The sequence below is a fragment of the Theropithecus gelada genome, chromosome 1 (genome assembly GCF_003255815.1).
Source record: "Theropithecus gelada isolate Dixy chromosome 1, Tgel_1.0, whole genome shotgun sequence".
Classification (NCBI taxonomy): Eukaryota; Metazoa; Chordata; class Mammalia; order Primates; family Cercopithecidae; genus Theropithecus; species Theropithecus gelada.
Genome location: NC_037668.1, coordinates 5,929,646 through 5,948,608, shown reverse-complemented (window position 1 = coordinate 5,948,608; position 18,963 = coordinate 5,929,646). Strand labels below are relative to the sequence as shown.

General features: G+C 39.8%; 1 protein-coding gene across 9 annotated transcripts in view; it reads left to right on the top strand.

Moving 5' to 3' along the window:
- PHTF1 (putative homeodomain transcription factor 1) overlaps window positions 1–18,963 on the top strand; it is a 75,635-nt gene that overhangs the window by 34,264 nt on the left and 22,408 nt on the right. For 8 of the 9 annotated variants that reach the window (XR_003116474.1, XR_003116475.1, XR_003116476.1 and 5 more), the window contains 7 exons: window positions 324–458; window positions 10,920–11,079; window positions 11,952–12,125; window positions 12,230–12,319; window positions 13,907–14,128; window positions 17,689–17,817; window positions 18,251–18,523. Coding sequence is in view for 6 of the 9 variants with exons in the window: in XM_025364153.1 (XP_025219938.1) it covers window positions 324–458; window positions 10,920–11,079; window positions 11,952–12,125; window positions 12,230–12,319; window positions 13,907–14,128; window positions 17,689–17,817; window positions 18,251–18,523 (1,183 nt within the window). In the remaining 3 variants the exon portion in view is untranslated. The remainder of the gene's footprint in view (window positions 1–323; window positions 459–10,919; window positions 11,080–11,951; window positions 12,126–12,229; window positions 12,320–13,906; window positions 14,129–17,688; window positions 17,818–18,250; window positions 18,524–18,963) is intronic. The other variant, XM_025364210.1, reaches the window with a different exon arrangement.

Genomic DNA, 18,963 nt, shown 5'->3' with positions numbered 1-18,963 from the left:
ATTTAAAGAAATTGCTCCTTCTGCTAGTGGTGTTGAATGTGCCTGAACAGACTTTTGGTCATACAAGTGGAAATTTTTTTTTAGTAGATTCTGAATAGCAGTTCTATTTCTTTAATGAATGAACAAAATGGTAGTATAGGACTTTGGTTTGGAATCTGGTTTTGCCCTCAAATCAGAAAGTTCTTGTATAATTTATCCTCAGTATGTGAAGTTAAACTATACTTGATTTTAGGTAATAATTTGTCAGTATAATTTTCTATAGGGATATTTTGGGCAGAAATAGGGTCTTGAATAATCTGAAGTTATTGACATTTTTTTTGTAGAAAATTGCGAAAAACTGTAAATGGTGATGGGAGCCGAGAAAATGGAAATAACTCCTCTGATAAAGTCAGAGGAATAGAAACTTTGGAATCTGTACCCATTATTGGTGGTTTTTGGGAGACTATCTTTGGCAACAGGTGGGAGTCTTTTTTACTTGATTTTGTATTCACATGGTGTTTACAGAATGTATAGTATCATCAGGTCATAGGAGTAAGTAGTATAGACTTATCTTGGTGTGATTTTAAGGGTTATCAGAGGGCTTGCTTACTCAAAATGTTGTCTTCACTGTCTGTTTTGTTAACTGTGAATGCAGTAATCTATCATGAAAGTATTCTGTTTTTTGTTTGTTTGCTTGTTTTTTTTGAAACGGAGTCTCATTCTGTCACCCAGGCTGGAGTGCAGTGGCACGATCTTGGCTCACTGCAACCTCTGCCTCTTGAGTTCAAGCGATTCTCCTGCCTCAGCCTTCCAAGTAGCTGGGATTACAGGTGCCTGCCACCACACCCGGTTAATTTTTGTATTTTAGTAGAGACAGGGTTTCGCCATGTTGCCCAGGCTGATCTCAAATTCCTGACCTCAGGCCTCAGGCATGAGCCATCGCACCTGGCCTGATTTCCTTTCTTTCGGGCATATACCCAGCAGTGGGACTGCTGGATCATATGGTAGTTCTATTTTTCTTTATTTGAGGAACCTCCAAGCTGTTCTTCATAGTGGTTGTACTACTTTACATTCCCACCAACAGTGTACGGGGGTTCCCTTTTCTCCATATCCTCTCCAGCATTTGTTATCGCCTGTCTTTTGGATAAAAGCCATTTTAACTGAGGTGAGATGATATCTCATTGTGGTTTTGATTTGCATTTCTGTGATCAATGATATGAGCACCTTTTCATATACTTGTTTGGCATTTGTATGTCTTCTTTTGAGAAATGTCTGTTTAGATCTTTTGCCTATTTTAAAATCAGATTATTAGATTTTTCCTATAGAATTGTTTGAGCTCCTTATATATTCTGGTTATTAATCCCTTGTCAGATGGATAATTTGCAAAGACTTTCTCTCATTCTGTGAGTTGTCTTTTCACTTGGTTGATTGTTTCCTTTGCTATATAGAAGCTTTTTAACTTGATGTGATCTCATTTGTCCATTTTGCTTTGGTTGCCTGTGCTTGTGGAGTATTATTTAAGAAATCTTTGCCCAGACTGTTATCTGGAGAATTTCCCTAATGTTTTCTTTTAGTGATTTCATAGTTTGGGGTCCTAGATTTAGTTCTTTAATTCACTTTTATTTGATTTTTGCATATGGTGAGAGATAAGGGTGTAATTTCATTCTTCTGCATGTGGATATTCAGTTTTTCCAGCACCATTTATTGAAGAGACTGTCCTTTCTCCAATGTATGTTCTTGGCATCTTTGTCAAAACTGAGTTCACTGTTGGCTGGGCACAGTGGCTCATGCCTGTAATCCCAGTACTTTGGGAGGCTGAGGTGGGGGGATCATTTGAGGTCAGGAGTTCAAGACCAGCCTGGCCAACATGGCCAAACCATGTCTCTACTAAAAATGCAAGAATAATCCATGCATGGTGGTGGGCGCCTGTAAGCCCAGCTACTCGGGAGGTGGAAGCAGGAGAATCGCTTGAACCTGGGAGGCAGAGGTTGCAGCGAGCCAAGATCTCACCACTGCACTCCAGCCTACATGACAGAGTGTGACCCTGTCTCAGAGAAAAACAACAACAAAAAAAGAGTTCACTGTAGATGTATGGATTTATTTCTGGGTTCTCAATTCTGTTCTGTTGGCCTATGTGTTTTTATGCCACTACCGTGCTCCTTTGGTTACTATAGTGCTGTAGTACAATTTGAAGTCAGGTGATGTGATTCCTTCAGTTTTGTTATTTTTACTTAGGATATCTTTGGTTATTTTGGGTCTTTTGTGATTCCATATTATTATTATTATTATTATTATTATTTTTTTGAGACGAAGTCGTCTTCTTTTGCCCAGGCCAGAGTGCAAATGGTGTGATCTCAGCTCATTACAACCTCTGCCTCCCAGGTTCAAGCAATTCTCCTGCTTCAGCCTCCCAAATAGCTGGGATTACAGGCACCCACCACTACGCCTGGCTAATTTAGTAGAGACAGGGTTTCACCATGTTGGCCAGGCTGGTCTCGAACTCCTGACCTCAGGTGATCCGCCCACCTTGGCCTCCCAAAGTGCTGGGATTACAGGTGTGAGCCACTGCACCTGGCCAATTCCGTATAAGTTTTAGGATTGTTTTTTCTATTTCTTTGAAGAATGTCATTGGTATTTTTATAGGGATTGCATTGAATCTGTAGATTGCTTTGGTTAGTATGGATATTTTTAACAATAATGATTCTTCCAGTTCATAAACTATGGAATATCTTTCCATATTTTTTGCATTCTCTTCAATTTCTTAAATCAATGTTTTATAGTTTTCATTATAGAGATCTTTCACTTCTTTGGTTAAGTTAATTGCTCGGTGTTTATTTGTAACTGTTAGAAATCGTATCACTTTCTTGATTTCTTTTTTAAATTGTTTGCTGTTGTCATGTAGAAATGCTATTGATTTTTTATGTTGATTTTATATCCTGTAACTTTAATGAATTTATCAGTTCTGATAGTTTTTTGGTGGAATCTTTAGGTTTTTCCAAATATAAGATCGTATCATCTGTAGACAAAGGTAATTTGAATTCTTCTTTTCCAATTTGTATGCCTTTTATTTCTGTCTCTTGTCTGATTGCTCTAGCTAGGACTTCTAGTACTATATTGAATAACAGTGATGAAAGTGGGCATCCTTGTCATTTTCCAGATCCTAGAGGAAAGGCTTTCAGTTTTTCCTCATTCAGCATGATACCAGCTGTGGGTCTGTCATGTGACTTTTATTCTTTTGAAGTATGTTCCGTCTGTACCCTGATTTTTGAGAATTATTATCATGAAGGGATATTGAATTTTATCAAATGCTTTTTCATCATCATTTGAAATGATTATATGGTTTTTTCCTTCATTATGTTGGTATGATGTGTCACGTTAATTGATTTGTATGTATGTTGAACCATCCTTGCATCCCTGGTATAACCCTACTTGGTCATGATGAATGATCTTTTTATTTATTTCATTTTATCTTATTGTTATTAATATTTGAGACAGAGTCTCACTCTGTTGCCCAGGCTTCAGTGCAGTGGCGTGATCTTGGCTCAGTGCAACCTCTGCTTCCCAGTTCAAGTGATTCTTGTGTGTGAGCCCCCCATGTAGCTGGGACCACGGGCATGTGCCACCACATCCCTCCCTAATTTTTTGTATTTTTTGTAGAGGTGCACAGAAGTCAAGAATTGAGATTTGGGAACCTCCGCCTAGATTTCACAGGATGTGTGGAAATGCTTGGATGTCCAGGCAGAAGTTTGCTGCCAGGGCAGGGCACTCATGGCAAACCTTTGCTAGGGCAGTGTGGAAGGGGAATGTGGAATGTGGGATGGGCACCCCCACATAGAGTCCTCACTGGGGCACTGCCTAGTGGAGCTGTGAGAAGCGGACTATGGTCTTCAAGACCCCGGAATGGTAAATCCACTGATAGCTTGCACTGTGCGCCTGGAAAAGCCACAGACACTCAACACCAGCCTGTGAAAGCAGCCAGGGGATGCTGTACCCTTCTGGTGATACTTGATATCATTTTAAATTTCTGGAATGTTTTAAGATCTGTTTTGTGGCTATAATATGGTATATCCCTGAAAATGATTAATGCACTGAGGAGAAAAATGTGTATTCCATAGCCGATAGGTGAAATGTTCAGTAAATGTCTATCAGGTCTATTTGGTCTGTAGTGTAGATTAAGTCCAATGTTTTTTTGTTGATATTCGCTTTATGTATCTGGGTGCTTCAGTGTTGGGTGCATATATATTTACAATTGTTATGTCCTCTTGCTGCATTGACCGCTTTATCATTATATCATGACCTTCTTTAACTCTTTTTATAGTTAAAATCTATTTTGTCCGATATAAGTATAGCTACTTTATATGGTTAGGCTGTGTCTCCACCCAAATATCAACTCGAATTATATTTCCCAGAATTCCCATGTATTGTGGGAGGGAGCCAGGGGGAGGTAATTGAATCATGGGGGCTGGTCTTTCCTGTGCTAGTCTCGTGATAGTGAATAAGTCTCACAAGATCTGATGGGTTTATCAGGAGTCTCCGCTTTTTGCTTCTTCCTCATTTTCTCTTGCTGCCGCCATGTAAGAAGTGCCTTTCACCTCCTGCTGTGATTCTGAAGCCTCCCCAGCCTTGTGGAACTGTAAGTCCAGTTAAACTTCTTCTTCTCAGTCTCAGGTATGTCTTTATCAGCAGCATGAAAATGAATTAATACAGTAAATTGGTACCAGTAGAGTGGGGCATTGCTGAAAAGATACCTGAAAATGTGGAAACAACTTTGGAACTGGGTTACAGGCAAAGGTTGCAACAGTTTGGAGTGCTCAGAAGAAGACATGAAAATGTGGGAAAGTTTGGAACCTCCTAGAGATTTGTTGAATGGCTTTGACAGAAATGCTGATAGTGATATGAACAATAAGATCCAGGCTGAGGTGGTAACAAATGGAGATGAGGAACTTGTTGGGAACTGAAGAAAAGGTGACTCTTGTTATGTTTTAGCAAAGAGACTGGTGGCATTTTACCCTTGCCTTAGGGATTTGTGGAACTTTGAACTTAAGATAGATGATTTAGGGTATCTGGCGGAAAAAAAATTGAAGCAGCAAAGCATTAAAGAGGTGATTTGGGTGTGGCTAAAGGCATTCGGTTATATAAGGGAAGCAGAGCATAAAAGTTTGGAAGATTTGCACCCTGACTGTGCAATAGAAAAGAAAAACCCAGGCCGGGCACGGTGGCTCATGCCTGTAATCCCAGCAGTTTGGGAGGCCAAGGTGGGCAGATCACCTGAGGTCAGGAGTTCAAGATGAACCTGGCCAACATGGTGAAACCCCGTCTCTACTAAAAAAATACAAAAATTAGCCAGGCGTGATGGTGGGTGCCTGTAATCCCAGCTACCTGGAAGGCTGAGGTAGGAGAGTTGCTTGAACCCAAGAGGCGGAGTTTGCAGTGAGCTGAGATCACGCCACTGCACTCCAGCCTGGGCGACAGAACGAGACTCTATCTCAGAAAAAAAAAAGAAGAAGAGAAAAACCCATTTTCGGGGGAGAAATTCAAACTGGCTATAGAAATTTGCATAAGTAGCAAGGAGCCCAACATTAATCCCCAAGCAATGAGGAAAATGTTTCCAGGCCATGTCAGACACTTTTATGGTAGCCCCTCCCATCATAGGCCTGGAGGCCTAGGAGGAAAAAGTGGTTCATGGTCTGGACCCAGGGTCCTCATGCTGTGTGCAGCCTTGGGACTTGGTGTCCTGTGTCCTAGTTGCTCCAGCCATGGCTGAAAGGGGCCAATGTACAGCTCAGGCTATGGCTTCAGAGGGTAGAAGCTCCAAACCTTGAGCTTCCATGTGGTGTTGAGTCTGCAGGTGCACAGAAGTCAAGAATTGAGGTTTGGGAACCTCTGCCTAGATTTCAGAAGATGGATGCCCAGTCAATAGTTTGCTGCAGGGGCGGGACCCTTATGGAGAACCTCTGTGAGGGCAGTGTGGAAGGGGAAAGGTGGGGTCAGAGCCCCCACACAGAGTCCCTACTGGGGCACCGCCTAGTGGAGCTGTGAGAAGAAGGCCACCATCCTCCAGACCCCAGAATGGTAGATCCGCCAACAGCTTACACTGTGCTCCTAGAAAAGCCCCAGACACTCAACACCAGCCTAAGAAAGCAGCCAGGAGGGAGGCTTTACCCTGCAAAGCCACAAGGACAGAGCTACCCAAGACCGTGTGAACCCACCTTTTGCATCAGCGTGACCTGGATGTGAGACCTGGAGTCAAAGGAGATCATTTTGGAGCTTTAAAATTCGATTGCCTCACTGGATTTTGGACTTGCAAGGGCCCTGTAACCCCTTTGTTTTGGCCAATTTCTCCCATTTGGAATGTCTGTATTTCCCAATACTTGTACCCCCATTGTATCTAGGAAGTAACTAGCCTGCTTTTGATTTTACAGGCTCATAGGTTGAAGGGACTTGCCTTGTCTCAGATGAGATTTTGGATGCTAGACTTTTGGGTTAATGTTGAAATGAGTTAAGACTTTGGGGGAGTATTGGGAAGGCATGATTGGTTTTTGAAATGTGAGGACATGAAGTCTGGAGAGGCAAGGAGCAGAATGATATGGTTTGGCTGTGTCCCAACCCAAATCTCAACTTGAATTGTATCTCCCAGAATTCCAGTGGGTTGTGGGAGGGGCCCGGGGAGGGTAATTGAATCATGGGGGCTGATCTTTCCCATGCTGTTCTTGTGATAGTGAATAAGTCTCACAAGATCTGATGGGTTTATCAAGGGTTTCCGCTTTTGCTTCTTCCTCATTTTCTCTTGCCACCACCATGTAAGAAGTGTCTTTTACCTCCCGCCATGACTCTGAGGGGCCTTCTCAGCCATGTGGAGCTGTAAGTCCAGTTAAATCTCTTTTTCTTCCCAATCTTGGGTATGTCTTCATCAGCAGCATGAAAATGGACTAATATACTACTCCTGCTAATTTTTAGTTTCTATTGGCATGGAATAACTTTTTCCATTGCCTTATTTTCAGCCTGTGTGTATGTTTATAGGTAAAGTTTGTTTCTTGTAGGTAACAGATCATGGATTTTGTTTTTTTAATTCATTAAGCCACTCTATGTCTTTTGATTAGAAAGTTTAGTTCATTTACATTCCATGCCATTATTGATAAGTAAGGACTTACTCTTGCCACTTTGTTAGTTGTTTTCTGGTTCATTTGTGATCTTCTTTTCTTTCTTTCTTTCTTTCTTGTCTTCCTCTTAGTGAAGGTGATTTTCTCTAGTAGTATTTTAAAATTTATTTCTTTTTATTTTTTTGTGTATCTGTTATTTTTTTTAAATTTGGGGTTACATTGAGGCTTGCAAATAATATTTTATAACCTATTATTTTTAAACTGATGACACTGATTGCATAAACAAGCAAACAAACTCATAAACCAGCAAAGAGAAAAGTAATAAAAACTGTACACTTTCATTCTGTTCCCTTGCTTTTTAACTTTTTGTTGTTTGTATTTATATCTTATTGTACTGTCTATGTCTTGGAATGTAGTATTCTTTTAAATTGGTTCATCTTTTAGTCTTTCTATTGAAGATATGAATAGTTTACACACGACAATTACAGGGTTATAATATTCTGTCTTTATTGTGTACTTACTAATGAGTTTTCTACCTTCAGATGATTGCTTATTGCTCATTAATGTCTTTTCTTTCAATTTGAAGAACTCTCTTTTGCATTTCTTGTAGGCAGGTCTGTTGTTGATGAAATCCTTCAGCTTTTGTTTTTTTCCGGGGATATCTTTATTTTTCCTTCTTGTTTGAAGTTTATTTTTGCTGGATAATACTATTCTAGGATAAAAAGGTTTTTCCTTTAGCAGTTTAAATATGTCAGACTGGCTGCACATAGTGGCTCATGCCTATAATCCCAGCACTTCGGGAGGCCAAGATGGGAGGATTGCTTGAGGCCAGAAGTTCGAGACCAACCTGGGCAACATTAGGGAGACCCAATCTCTACAAAAATAAGAATAAAAAATTAGCTGGGTGTGGTGACATGTGCCTGTGGTTCCAGCTATGCTGGAGGTTGAGACAAGAAGATCATCTGAGCCAAGGACATTGAGGTGGTAGTGAGCTGTCATGACAGTGAACTCCAGCCTGGGCAACTGAGATCCCCATCTTAAAAAAAAAAGTAAAAAGAAATAAGTAAATAAATATGTCATACCACTCTCTCCTAGCCTATAAAGTTTGCACTGAGAAGTCTGCTACCAGACATATTGGAGCATCTTTGTATGCTATTTGTTTCTTTTCTCTTGCTGCTTTCAGGATCCTTTCTTTATCCTTGATCTGTGAGGGTTTGATTGTTAAGTGCCTTGAGATATTCTTCTTTGGGTTAAATCTGTTTGGTATTGTATGACCTTCTTGTACTTGAATATTGGTATCTTACTCTAGATTTGGGAACTTTTCTGTTAGTATCCCTTTGAATAAACTTTGTACTCCTATCTCTCTCTCTACCTCCTCTTTAAGGTCAGTAACTCTTAGATTTGCTGTTTTGAGGCTATTTTCCAGAATTTTTAGGTGTGTTCAGTCTTTTTTATTCTTTTTTCTTTCATCTCTTCTGTATTTTTAAATAATCTGTCTTCAAGCTCACTAATTCTTTCTTCTGCTTGATTAATTCTGCTGTTAAGAAACTCTGATGCATTCTTCAGTTGCATTTTTCAGCTCCAGAATTTGTTTGATTTTTTTTTTTTTTAAGTTATTTCACTCTCTTTGTTAAATTTATCTGATAGGATTCTGAATTCCTTCTGTGTATTCTTGAATGTCTTTGAGTTTCCTCAAAATAGCTTTTTTTTTTTTTTTTTTTTTTCAATGGTGCAATCTCGGCTCACTGCAGTCTCCACCTCCCAGGCTCAAGTGATCCTCCTGCCTCAGCCTTCCAAGTAGCTGGGACTACAGGCACATGCCATTGCACCCAGCTAATTTTTTTATTTTTTGTAAAGATGAGGTTTTGCCATGTTGCCCAGGCTGGTTTTGAACTCCTTAGTGCAAGTGATCCACCAGTCCCTTGGCCTCATAAAGTGCTAGGATTACAGGCATAAGCCATTGTGCCTGGCCAAAAATAGCTATTTTGAATTTTCTGTCTCTAAGGTTGTATATTTCTGTCTCTCTAAAATTGGTCACTTATTATATCTTATTAGTTGGTTTGGTGAGGTCATTTTTTCTTCGATGGTCTTGATGCTTGTGTGGTTAGATGTTTATTGTAGTCTTCACAGTCTGGGCATCTTTGTACCTGTCCTTCTTGGGAAGGTTTTCCAAGTATTTGAGGAGAATTGGGTGTTGTGATCTAAGTCTTTGGTCACTGCAGCTGTATCTGCATTCAGGGGCACCCTAAGCCCAGTAATGCCACAGCTGCTGTAGACTTGTAGAGGTGACCGCCTTGGTGGTCTTGGGTCAGATCTGGGAGAATTCTCTGGATTACCAGGCAGAGACTCTTGTTCTCTTCCCTAACTTTCTCCCAAATGGAGTCTTTCTCTCTCTTTGCTGAGCTGCTTGGAGCCAGGAGGGGGTGACATAGCACCCCTGTGGCCTTTAATACTGGGACTGGCCTGGGGCAGGCCTGAAGCCAGCACAGCACTGGGTCTTGCCCAAGGTCCACATGGTGACCACTTGCCTGTCTACCACCTATGTTTACTCAAAGCCCAAGGGCAAATTCAGCCAGGCTTATGTCCTTCCTTTTAGGGCAGCAAGTTACCCCTGGCTCTGGGCAGATCTGGAGATGCTGTCAGGGCCTGGCATTGAGAACCTTAGGAATCTACCTGTCGCTGTGTTCTATGGCAGCTGAGCTCGCACCCAAACCAAAAGACAAACTCCCCACTCCTCTCTCCCATTTCCTCAAGCAGAGGAATCTCTCCCCATGGCCACCACTGCCCCAGGCCTGCAGCAAGTACTGCACCGCTGTCGCTGATATTCACTCAAGGTCCAAGGGCTCTTTGGTTAGCTTGCGGTTAATGCTGATAGGCCTGGGTATCTCCCTTCAGGGCAATGTGCTCCGCTCTGGCCCGGGGTGGGTCCAGAAATACCATCCAGGAGCCATGGCCTAGAATCAGGGACCTCAAGAGCACACTTGGTGCTCTACCCCACTGTGGTTGAGCTCGTACCCTGCCTATAAGACAGGGTTCCCTTTACTCTTCCCTCTTTTCCTCAAGCAGAAAGAGTCTCTCCCTGTAGCCACCACAGCTAGGAATATACTGGGTCACTCCTGAGGCCAGTATGGCTCTGAGTCTCACCCAAGACCCACAGTGAGTACTGCCTGGCTACCACTGTTTGAGCCCAAGGGCTTTTTGGTCAGCAGGTGATGACTCCTGCTGGGACTGGATCCTTCCCTTCAAATGTGCTGATTGCATTTTGGTCCAAGGTGTGTCTAGAAATGTCGTCCATAAGTTAGGTCCTGGAATGGGGGCCTCAGGACTGTGGTCCCTTGTTCTACTCTGGCTGAGCTGGTCCTTTTTACTCTTCTGTCTCTTCCTGGGCTGTGAGCAACACTGCCTGGCTTTGCAGTAGGGGTGGCACAAGCACTCCCTGGCCACTCAGCTGGTGTCTCAGTAGGTCATGTGCACCCTAAGTCTGCTGGGCTAGTGGAGTGGCAGTAACAGACGATACAAGGTAGGAGTTGCATTGTGTTTGAGAAGATGTGGAGAGGACTATGAACCTACTTTTGTGCAACACTGAAAAGTATATGCTTCCTTTCAGTTAATTGACCTGAGTCTTTGAAGAATAGACTCTCATTCTGAGTCTGTGATTGAATATTTTGTCATTCTACACCCTTACTTAGCAAGCTAAAGTCCTGAAAAATATGATTCTTGAATTTTCTTGATTTCCAGAATAATATAGCGTATTCCTTAGAAGAAAGTGGTTTCATGAAAGGTGTTATTTTCAAAAAACTAATCTTCTTTTCCTTTTTTTTTTTTTTTTAAAAAAAATAGGATTAAAAGAGTAAAATTAATATCTAACAAAGGGACTGAAACTGACAATGACCCAAGTTGTGTCCGTCCTATCATTAAGAAGAGACAATGTCGACCAGAGATTAGAATGTGGCAAACAAGAGAGAAAGCAAAATTTTCAGATGGAGAAAAGTGCCGTAGGGTAAGATTTAGATGGATATAACAAGCCTTTTTTTCCTCATGTAACATTTTCCTGTTAAGACTCTGTTAGAGATATAAAATAGATACTAGTAGGTTTGTAAATTTGTCCTAACAAGTAAAACCACAGGATATGAAAAGAAGCTATCACATGAAGACTGGAACTTAGTCTTAAAATTTCTAGTACTAGACTTGTTATTAATTTTGCGAGTTATCCAGCCTTAGCAGTAGGCTAGTAGATTTAATAAACAGATTAGTGAAGAGGGTGCTGTGTCATATTCCAGAGAAGCAGTGATAGTATAGTAAGAGTTTGGGAAATTATTTTGTAGGTTTAGGTAGAGATGGTCTGCTCTATGTCTAAAACTAGCTATATGCTTTTACTTTATAGTTTTAAACTGTTTTCTTGTTGGTTAGATCGTGGCATTTAGTCTAATAATTATTGAGCCATTACTATAACCAGGCATTGTTCTAAGTACTTTACGTATACTAACTTATCTCATTTATTTTCAACAAACCTGTGAAATAGATGCTTTTATTATCATTTCTTTTCAGATGAGGAAACTCAGCTCCAGACAGATTTAGTAAATTGCTCAAGGTTATGTGTCTAGTAAGTAGAAGAGTTGTGATTCAGGCTTAGAGTTTGACTTGAGTCTTGGTTTTTGAATACTCCGTAACACTGCCTCTTCATTTAGCATATTTAGTTTCAAGTTAATATTTTTCTTAATTGAGATTAAATAATATATGGATTTATTCAGTTTTGGGTTAGTTTACTTTTGCTGCTTGGTAGTGTTTGTATGATTTTTTTGTTTTTACACATGCAGCTTATTAGAATATTTTGGGCTGTCCCCTGTGAAGATATTGCTGTTCTCTTTGTAGGAGGCTTTTAGGCGTTTGGGTAATGGGGTGTCTGATGACCTGTCAAGTGAGGAAGATGGTGAAGCACGGACACAGATGATATTATTGCGTAGGAGTGTGGAAGGGGCCTCAAGTGACAATGGTTGTGAAGTTAAGAATAGAAAATCAATACTTTCAAGGCACCTAAACTCTCAGGTAATTTCTGTTTTAGTTTATGAACATATAGGACTAAATCATTGAAGTTAGTAACAAAGCATTTAACATATCTTCCTATTGTTTGTTGGTTTGATTTTTCGCAGGTAAAGAAAACCACTACAAGGTGGTGTCATATTGTGCGGGATTCAGATAGTCTAGCTGAATCAGAATTTGAATCAGCAGCCTTTAGCCAGGTAAAGTATCCCTTTGAGAAATCAAGGTATATTTTTGAGTGTAATAACTTTATCCATTCCTTTTTTTATTGGTTGCCCTAAAGTTGCGTTTACATTAATATTTGCCAACCCTTTCCTTGTCTCCAATTATCTGTCTCCTTATCTGGCAGCTTTTAATGACTACATACCTAGAAAGAATATTTTTCTTTTTTTTTTTTGAGACGGAGTCTTGCTCTGTCTCCCAGGCTGGAGTGTAGTGGCTGGATCTCAGCTCACTGCAAGCTCCGCCTCCCGGGTTCACGCCATTCTCCTGCCTCAGCCTCCCGAGTAGCTGGGACTACAGGCGCCCGCCACCTCGCCCGGCTAGTTTTTTGTATTTTTAGTAGAGACGGGGTTTCACCGTGTTAGCCAAGATGGTCTCGATCTCCTGACCTCGTGATCCGCCCGTCTCGGCCTCCCAAAGTGCTGGGATTACAGGTTTGAGCCACCGCGCCCAGCCGAAAGAATATTTTTCTACATTGATCCTGAGCTTAAAAGTATCACAAATGATGCCCAGAAAGAGGTTACTTAATCCCTGAATAATGAGATTATTAAATATTCACTTGGAATATGAGGTTTATTTTTAAACATCATAAATTGGATTGACACTGATGAAGACAGATTTTTGAGAAAGGAGTTCTGAAAAGATGGGAGTAGTAAATCTCATCATGAGAGCTAAAGGGCATATTATATTATTTGGAAAATTGTAAGTCAGAGGTGAGCAGAGTAGATGGTGGTGGTGTGGTTTTTCTTTTGTTTTGATTAACAAGGCAATTGTGATCATGGAATAACTTTCATATTTATGTTTTTACTTTTCTTTGCCTGATTATCCTTTATTGGAGCTGAGTAGGTCTGTAGTGAAGTTCACAATATTTAGAGTTGGGGACATTTTGTGTGTGTCAAAAAGCTCAGCTAAGCCAATTGAGTTGGTCATCTTGGTGTGCTTATAGGAATCACTCCCTTCCCAGAACACCTTAGTTGAACAGTTCTGTAACTTGGCAGTAGCTTCTTAGAGGGAGTCCTGCTTGCTAGAGACATCAGAGTTTAACATTTAAATACTAAAATCTATTATTGGCCAGACATGGTGGCTCACGCGTGTAATCTCAACACTTTGAGAGGTTGAGGTGGGTGGATAGCTTGAGACCAGGAGTCTGAGACCAGCCTGGGCAACAAAATGAGACCCCCTCTTTACAAGAAAAAAATATATATATATATATATGTGTGTGTGTGTGTGTGTGTGTGTGTGTGTATCCGGGTGTGATGGTATGCACCTGTAGTGCCAGCTACTCAGGAGGCTGAGGCAGGAGGATCGCTTGAGCCCAAGAGTTTGAGGTTGCAGTAGGCTATGATAATGCCACTGCACTCCAGCCTGGGTGACAGAGTGTGACCCTGTATCAAAAAATAAGAAAGCATTATTGTTATGTGAAGCCCTGTGAAAAAATGAATTCATGGTGATTGACTTTTGAAGGCTTTCAATCCATTGCTGTAGATAACTTGTTTTAATTTTATTTCACATACAATTATTTTTAAAGATGAAGAAAATTTTTTCCTTTTTGTTTTCCTTTAAAGGGCTCTAGATCTGGTGTGAGTGGTGGCTCTCGAAGCCTCAACATGTCAAGAAGAGACTCAGAAAGCACCCGCCATGACTCGGAGACTGAGGATATGTTATGGGACGACCTGCTACATGGCCCAGAGTGCCGGTCATCTGTCACCAGTGACAGTGAGGGGGTTCATGTGAATACCCTTCACTCAGGGACCAAACGTGACCCCAAAGAGGATGTTTTTCAGCAGGTCTGTGCAGGCATGATAAGAATAGCTAGTATTTATTGTGTTCTTACTGTGTGTCAGGCATTCTGTTATCTCATTTAACTTTACAATGATCCTGTAGGGTAGATACTATTATTATCCCCAGTTTAGAGGTGAGGAAATTGAGCATAGCCTGTAAGTGAAGATGTTGGGATTAGAATTCAGGGAGAAGTAATCTAGAGTTACCCTAACCTAAATTTTTTTTATATTACTTTTTCTTATTATTTTCCTTAGAATGGTCCTTAACGTGTATTTTGTATTTTGTATGAGTAAAGTTTGTATACAGAAAATATACCTTATATTTTCATGAACATCACAGTGTTACATATGAATTACTAGGAAATGGTACTGCTTGCTTTTTGAATAGTGCATAAAATAAATAATGCTTTTAATTTCAGGTTTTATATTAATGTCATAAAATCAGTCATTAGAAGGTATTTCAACCTTCCAACCAATGTAGAGATTCATTCTATATCTGTGTAAATTTTTTACCATCTGTTGTGTGGTGATAATAGTTCCTACTTCTTAGGAATAGTGTGAAATAGCTAATAAGATAAAGTACATAGCGTAATACCTGGCAAGAGTAAATACCCAATAAATGTTAGCATTATTATTAATGTCTCCATCAGATCATCAGTTGGCCTCTTCTTAAATACTTCTGGAGCTGGAGTGCTTGTTATTTAATAATACAGCTTATTCCACTTCTGGATAGATTGAATGATGAAGAAATAGTTCTCATATCAACCTTTCAGTTGCTTAATGTCAATGATTGTTATGATTCTTAGGTTTTTGTTCTTTAGGCTAAATATTTCCACATTGACTTGCAAATAGTGAATGATGGATACATATTTGCTTAATTATCAAATTTTCTTGATTCAAAGATACCATTGATTTAGATGATACATTTTCATTTAAAAAATCACTTCATTAAATGTATATAATTTTTAAAAAATGAACCAGAAACAATGTAAATTTTCTCATTAAATTTTTTTTTTTTTTTTTTTTTTTTTTCTTTTTGAGACAGAGCTCACTCTGTTGCCCAGGCTGGAGTGCAGTGGTACAATCATGACTCACTGTAGCCTTAACCTCCCCAGCTCAAGTGATCCTCCCACCTCAGCCTCCTGATTAGCCACCATGCTTGGCTAATTTTTAAATTTTTTGTAGAGATAGGGTCGCACTATCTTGCTTAGGCTGGTCTTGAACTTCTGGGTTCAAACAGTCCTCCCACCTTAGCCTCACAAAGTGTTGGGATTACAGGGGTGAGCCACCATACCTGGCTCTCATTAAAATTTTATGCTACTTTTTCTGATTTTGCAGTGAGGCTAAATATTTTTTGCATTCAGTCTGAAGATTCATCTAAATTACATTGCTTTCAGTAGTTATGCATAGCATCATGATGATCTTGATCTCTTTAGCACTCCCCTCCTTTGAGATTTGCAGTATAATTTTAAGACATATATAAGAATAATTGAGTGTGGTAAACTCACCATGTCAAATGCAATAAATCATTTTCCAATCCTATTCACCTAGCCTATTATTCTTTTATTCCCTGTGTTTCTTAATACTATACTACCCACCCAAGTCAAAAAGCTTGGAGTCATTCTTGACCCCCCCCCCTTTTTTTTTAGATGAAGTCTTACTCTGTCACCCGGGCTGGAGTACAGTAGCACAATTTCAGCTCACTGTAACCTCCGCCTTCCAGGCTCAAGTGATTCTCCTGCCTCAGCGTCCTGAGTAGCTAGGATTACAGGTGCCTGCTGCCCACCACCACACCTGACTAATTTTTGTATTTTTAGTAGAGATGGGGTTTTGCCATGTTGGCCAGGCTGGTCTCAAACTCCTGACCTCAAGTGATCCACTCGCGTCGGCCTCTGAAAGTGCTGGGACTACAGGCATGAGCCGCCATGCCCAGCTGGCCCCATTCTTTCCACCCTTAATCGCTTATATTCTTTTGATTCAGCTGTCTAAATACCTGCATCTCTGTGATCACCCTGCTTGGTGCAGGCCATCATCTTATCTCAACTGGATAAGATAAGAAGCTATTACAGTAACTTCTGTAGGGTTGCCTCTGTTCCTTTCATTTTCCTTGCTACAGCCAGAGTGATACTTCTAAAATACAAATCTGATAATGCCACTTCCTTTAAAATCCTTTTTTCTTCTTTCTGGATTGCTTGCTTCTGTTCCTTTATTTGTTCTAATACAGTTTCATCTCTGACCATTCTCTCCCTGCTCCTCACATGGTGAACTTGACTTGACTAACCTTCTTTGTTGCTGATATGTAACCAGGCCTCCTGCGCCTCTGGGCCCGTATGCATACAGGTTTCTTTGCCTGGGACATAATTTTCTCTAATGCCCATTCTTTTGGTTCATTCCTTTTTATTTCCAGGCAGGTCTTGGCCTGAGTGATGCTTCCTTCAGGAAGCCTTTCCTATATACTCCTAAAGCACTCTTGCTTTTCCTTACCATGCTGTATAGTAACTTCCTTCAGAAGTCTATAACCTCCTTGATAGCAAGGACATCTATCTTGTTCTCCATTTTATCCACAGGCATGATACATAGTAGGTGCTTAGTAAATATGAGTTGTATAAGTCAGTGAATCAGTCAAATCAGTGATTCAAATCAATAAATGCTTGTTGGCATTATGCTAAGCGTTTTGGTAGAAAGAGAAAAAATATGCCAGATGGTCCTTTTCTAGAAGGTTATATTTTAGTTTGGGAACAAGATAATTATATAGGAAATAAGTAGAGGACAACATAAAAGCACCATATAATAAGATGCTAATTTGTCTGATACAGACTGTAAAAGTTTTTCATTTCAGAGAAGGGCAAAGTTAGTAAGGCTGAGGCTGTCAGAGAGGACCATGGTGGTGAAATGGGACTTGAGCTAGTATTTAAAGAATGAGACATGATATGGCAGAGGAGGAGAGGGAGCTGTTTTCATTGTGACTGTCTCCACTTGAGCTTTTCTAAGCCTCACTAATTCTCTGTGTCCTGGTTAGACCAGAAACGGACTTAACTCCTCAGTCATTCATGTGATGTATAAGGCCTTTTAGTATCTTCCTTTACTTCCTATTACTCCCAGTGTAATCTCGTAGCTCTAGAAATTCTTTCTTAATAGCCCTTGACTACACTAAGCTTATCCTCACTTCCATACCTTTAGAGAGGGAAGCGACCTTGGAGATCATGGACTGCTATCTCTCCTCATAACAGAAGACATTTAGTCTCTCCCTAGGTAAGAGAATGGCTTAGTGAAGAAAAATGGCCCTAGCAGGCCATGGTGGTATGTGATTGTGGTCCTTGCTACGCAGAAGGCTGTGTAGAGGGAGGCAGATGAGAGGATTGCTTGAGCCCAGGAGTTTGAGACCAATCTGGGCAACATAGTGACACCCTGTCTCAAAAAAAAAAAAAAAAAAAAAAAAGAGAAAAAAAGGACCAGCATTATAGAAGCGGTTATTAGAGTGTTGGCAAATGAATGGAGCCTGGGAAAGAAAAACTAATGGAGGCAATAAAGCATGGATAGAAACAATTTTATATTTTTCTTCTCAGAATCATTTGTTCTGGCTTCAGAATTCAAGTCCTTCCTCTGATCGAGTTAGTGCAATAATCTGGGAGGGGAATGAGTGCAAAAAGATGGATATGTCTGTGTTGGAAATAAGTGGCATCATCATGAGCAGGGTAAGATTGAATATGTTTCCAGATTTTTCAAAAAATATACTAAGTGATCAGGAGCTATTTTATAAGAATCTCTTAGTGATTAAAACAGTATGACTCTGCTTTTGAAGCACATATATATATCATCTATATTATATGTAATATATTATTAACATATATATGTAATTTTGTAGTCAGAGTCTTTACATGGTAGTATATATATTATTTGTTATACCTGGTCTCTGTTAGCATAGTCAACTGTTCAGGTATGCTCTACAGGTATTCCTATCTCATTAAATCCCAATTTTTAATAAGATTTAAAAGTCATAAATCTGTATGTCATTTGTATTTATACTTTTAGAATGTGTTTTTAATAGTCTGAATAGTGTTTGATAAATACTGCTTTGTAACTCCATTTAGCTACACAATAATGATAGAAATTGTAAATAATTCACAGGTCAATGCCTATCAGCAAGGAGTAGGTTATCAGATGCTGGGAAATGTTGTCACTATTGGATTAGCATTTTTTCCATTCTTACATCGACTTTTCCGTGAGAAGAGCCTTGACCAGCTAAAGTCCATTTCAGCTGAGGAGATCTTGACTCTCTTTTGTGGGGCACCACCTGTTACACCTATTATTGTTTTGTCCATAATTAATTTTTTTGAAAGATTGTGTCTTACTTGGATGTTTTTTTTCATGATGTGTGTGGCAGAGAGAACATATAAACAGGTCAGTGGAGAAATAAGTAAAATTTTTTACCTCTGTTTTTGTATATGATATTCCATTGAGTTGTTTTTGTTCTCTTGATTTGGTCTCTCTTCAAGTTGATGTGGGCAATAATGGATTGATAAGTGGACTTTTGATATTTGTGGATTTATTGTTTGTGTTATTGACTGTTTACGTATTACACATTGTAATCTGAAATTTTGCCAGGCCCCACATGTAGAATAAGTGGCTTAGCCAGTGAGTGAGCCTAGCCGACTGCTTAGCTTCTGTACCTCAGTGTCCCTTTTTTGTTTTTTATCCATAGAATAAAATAATTATCTACATGTGATAATGTTTTTGTGAAAAATGGCCAAGTGAGAAATACGTGAATTGAAATTTGATAAAAATTATGGATGGAGGGTTTAAAATATTGGTGATATGCAGAAGAAGTGTGATTTATTTTA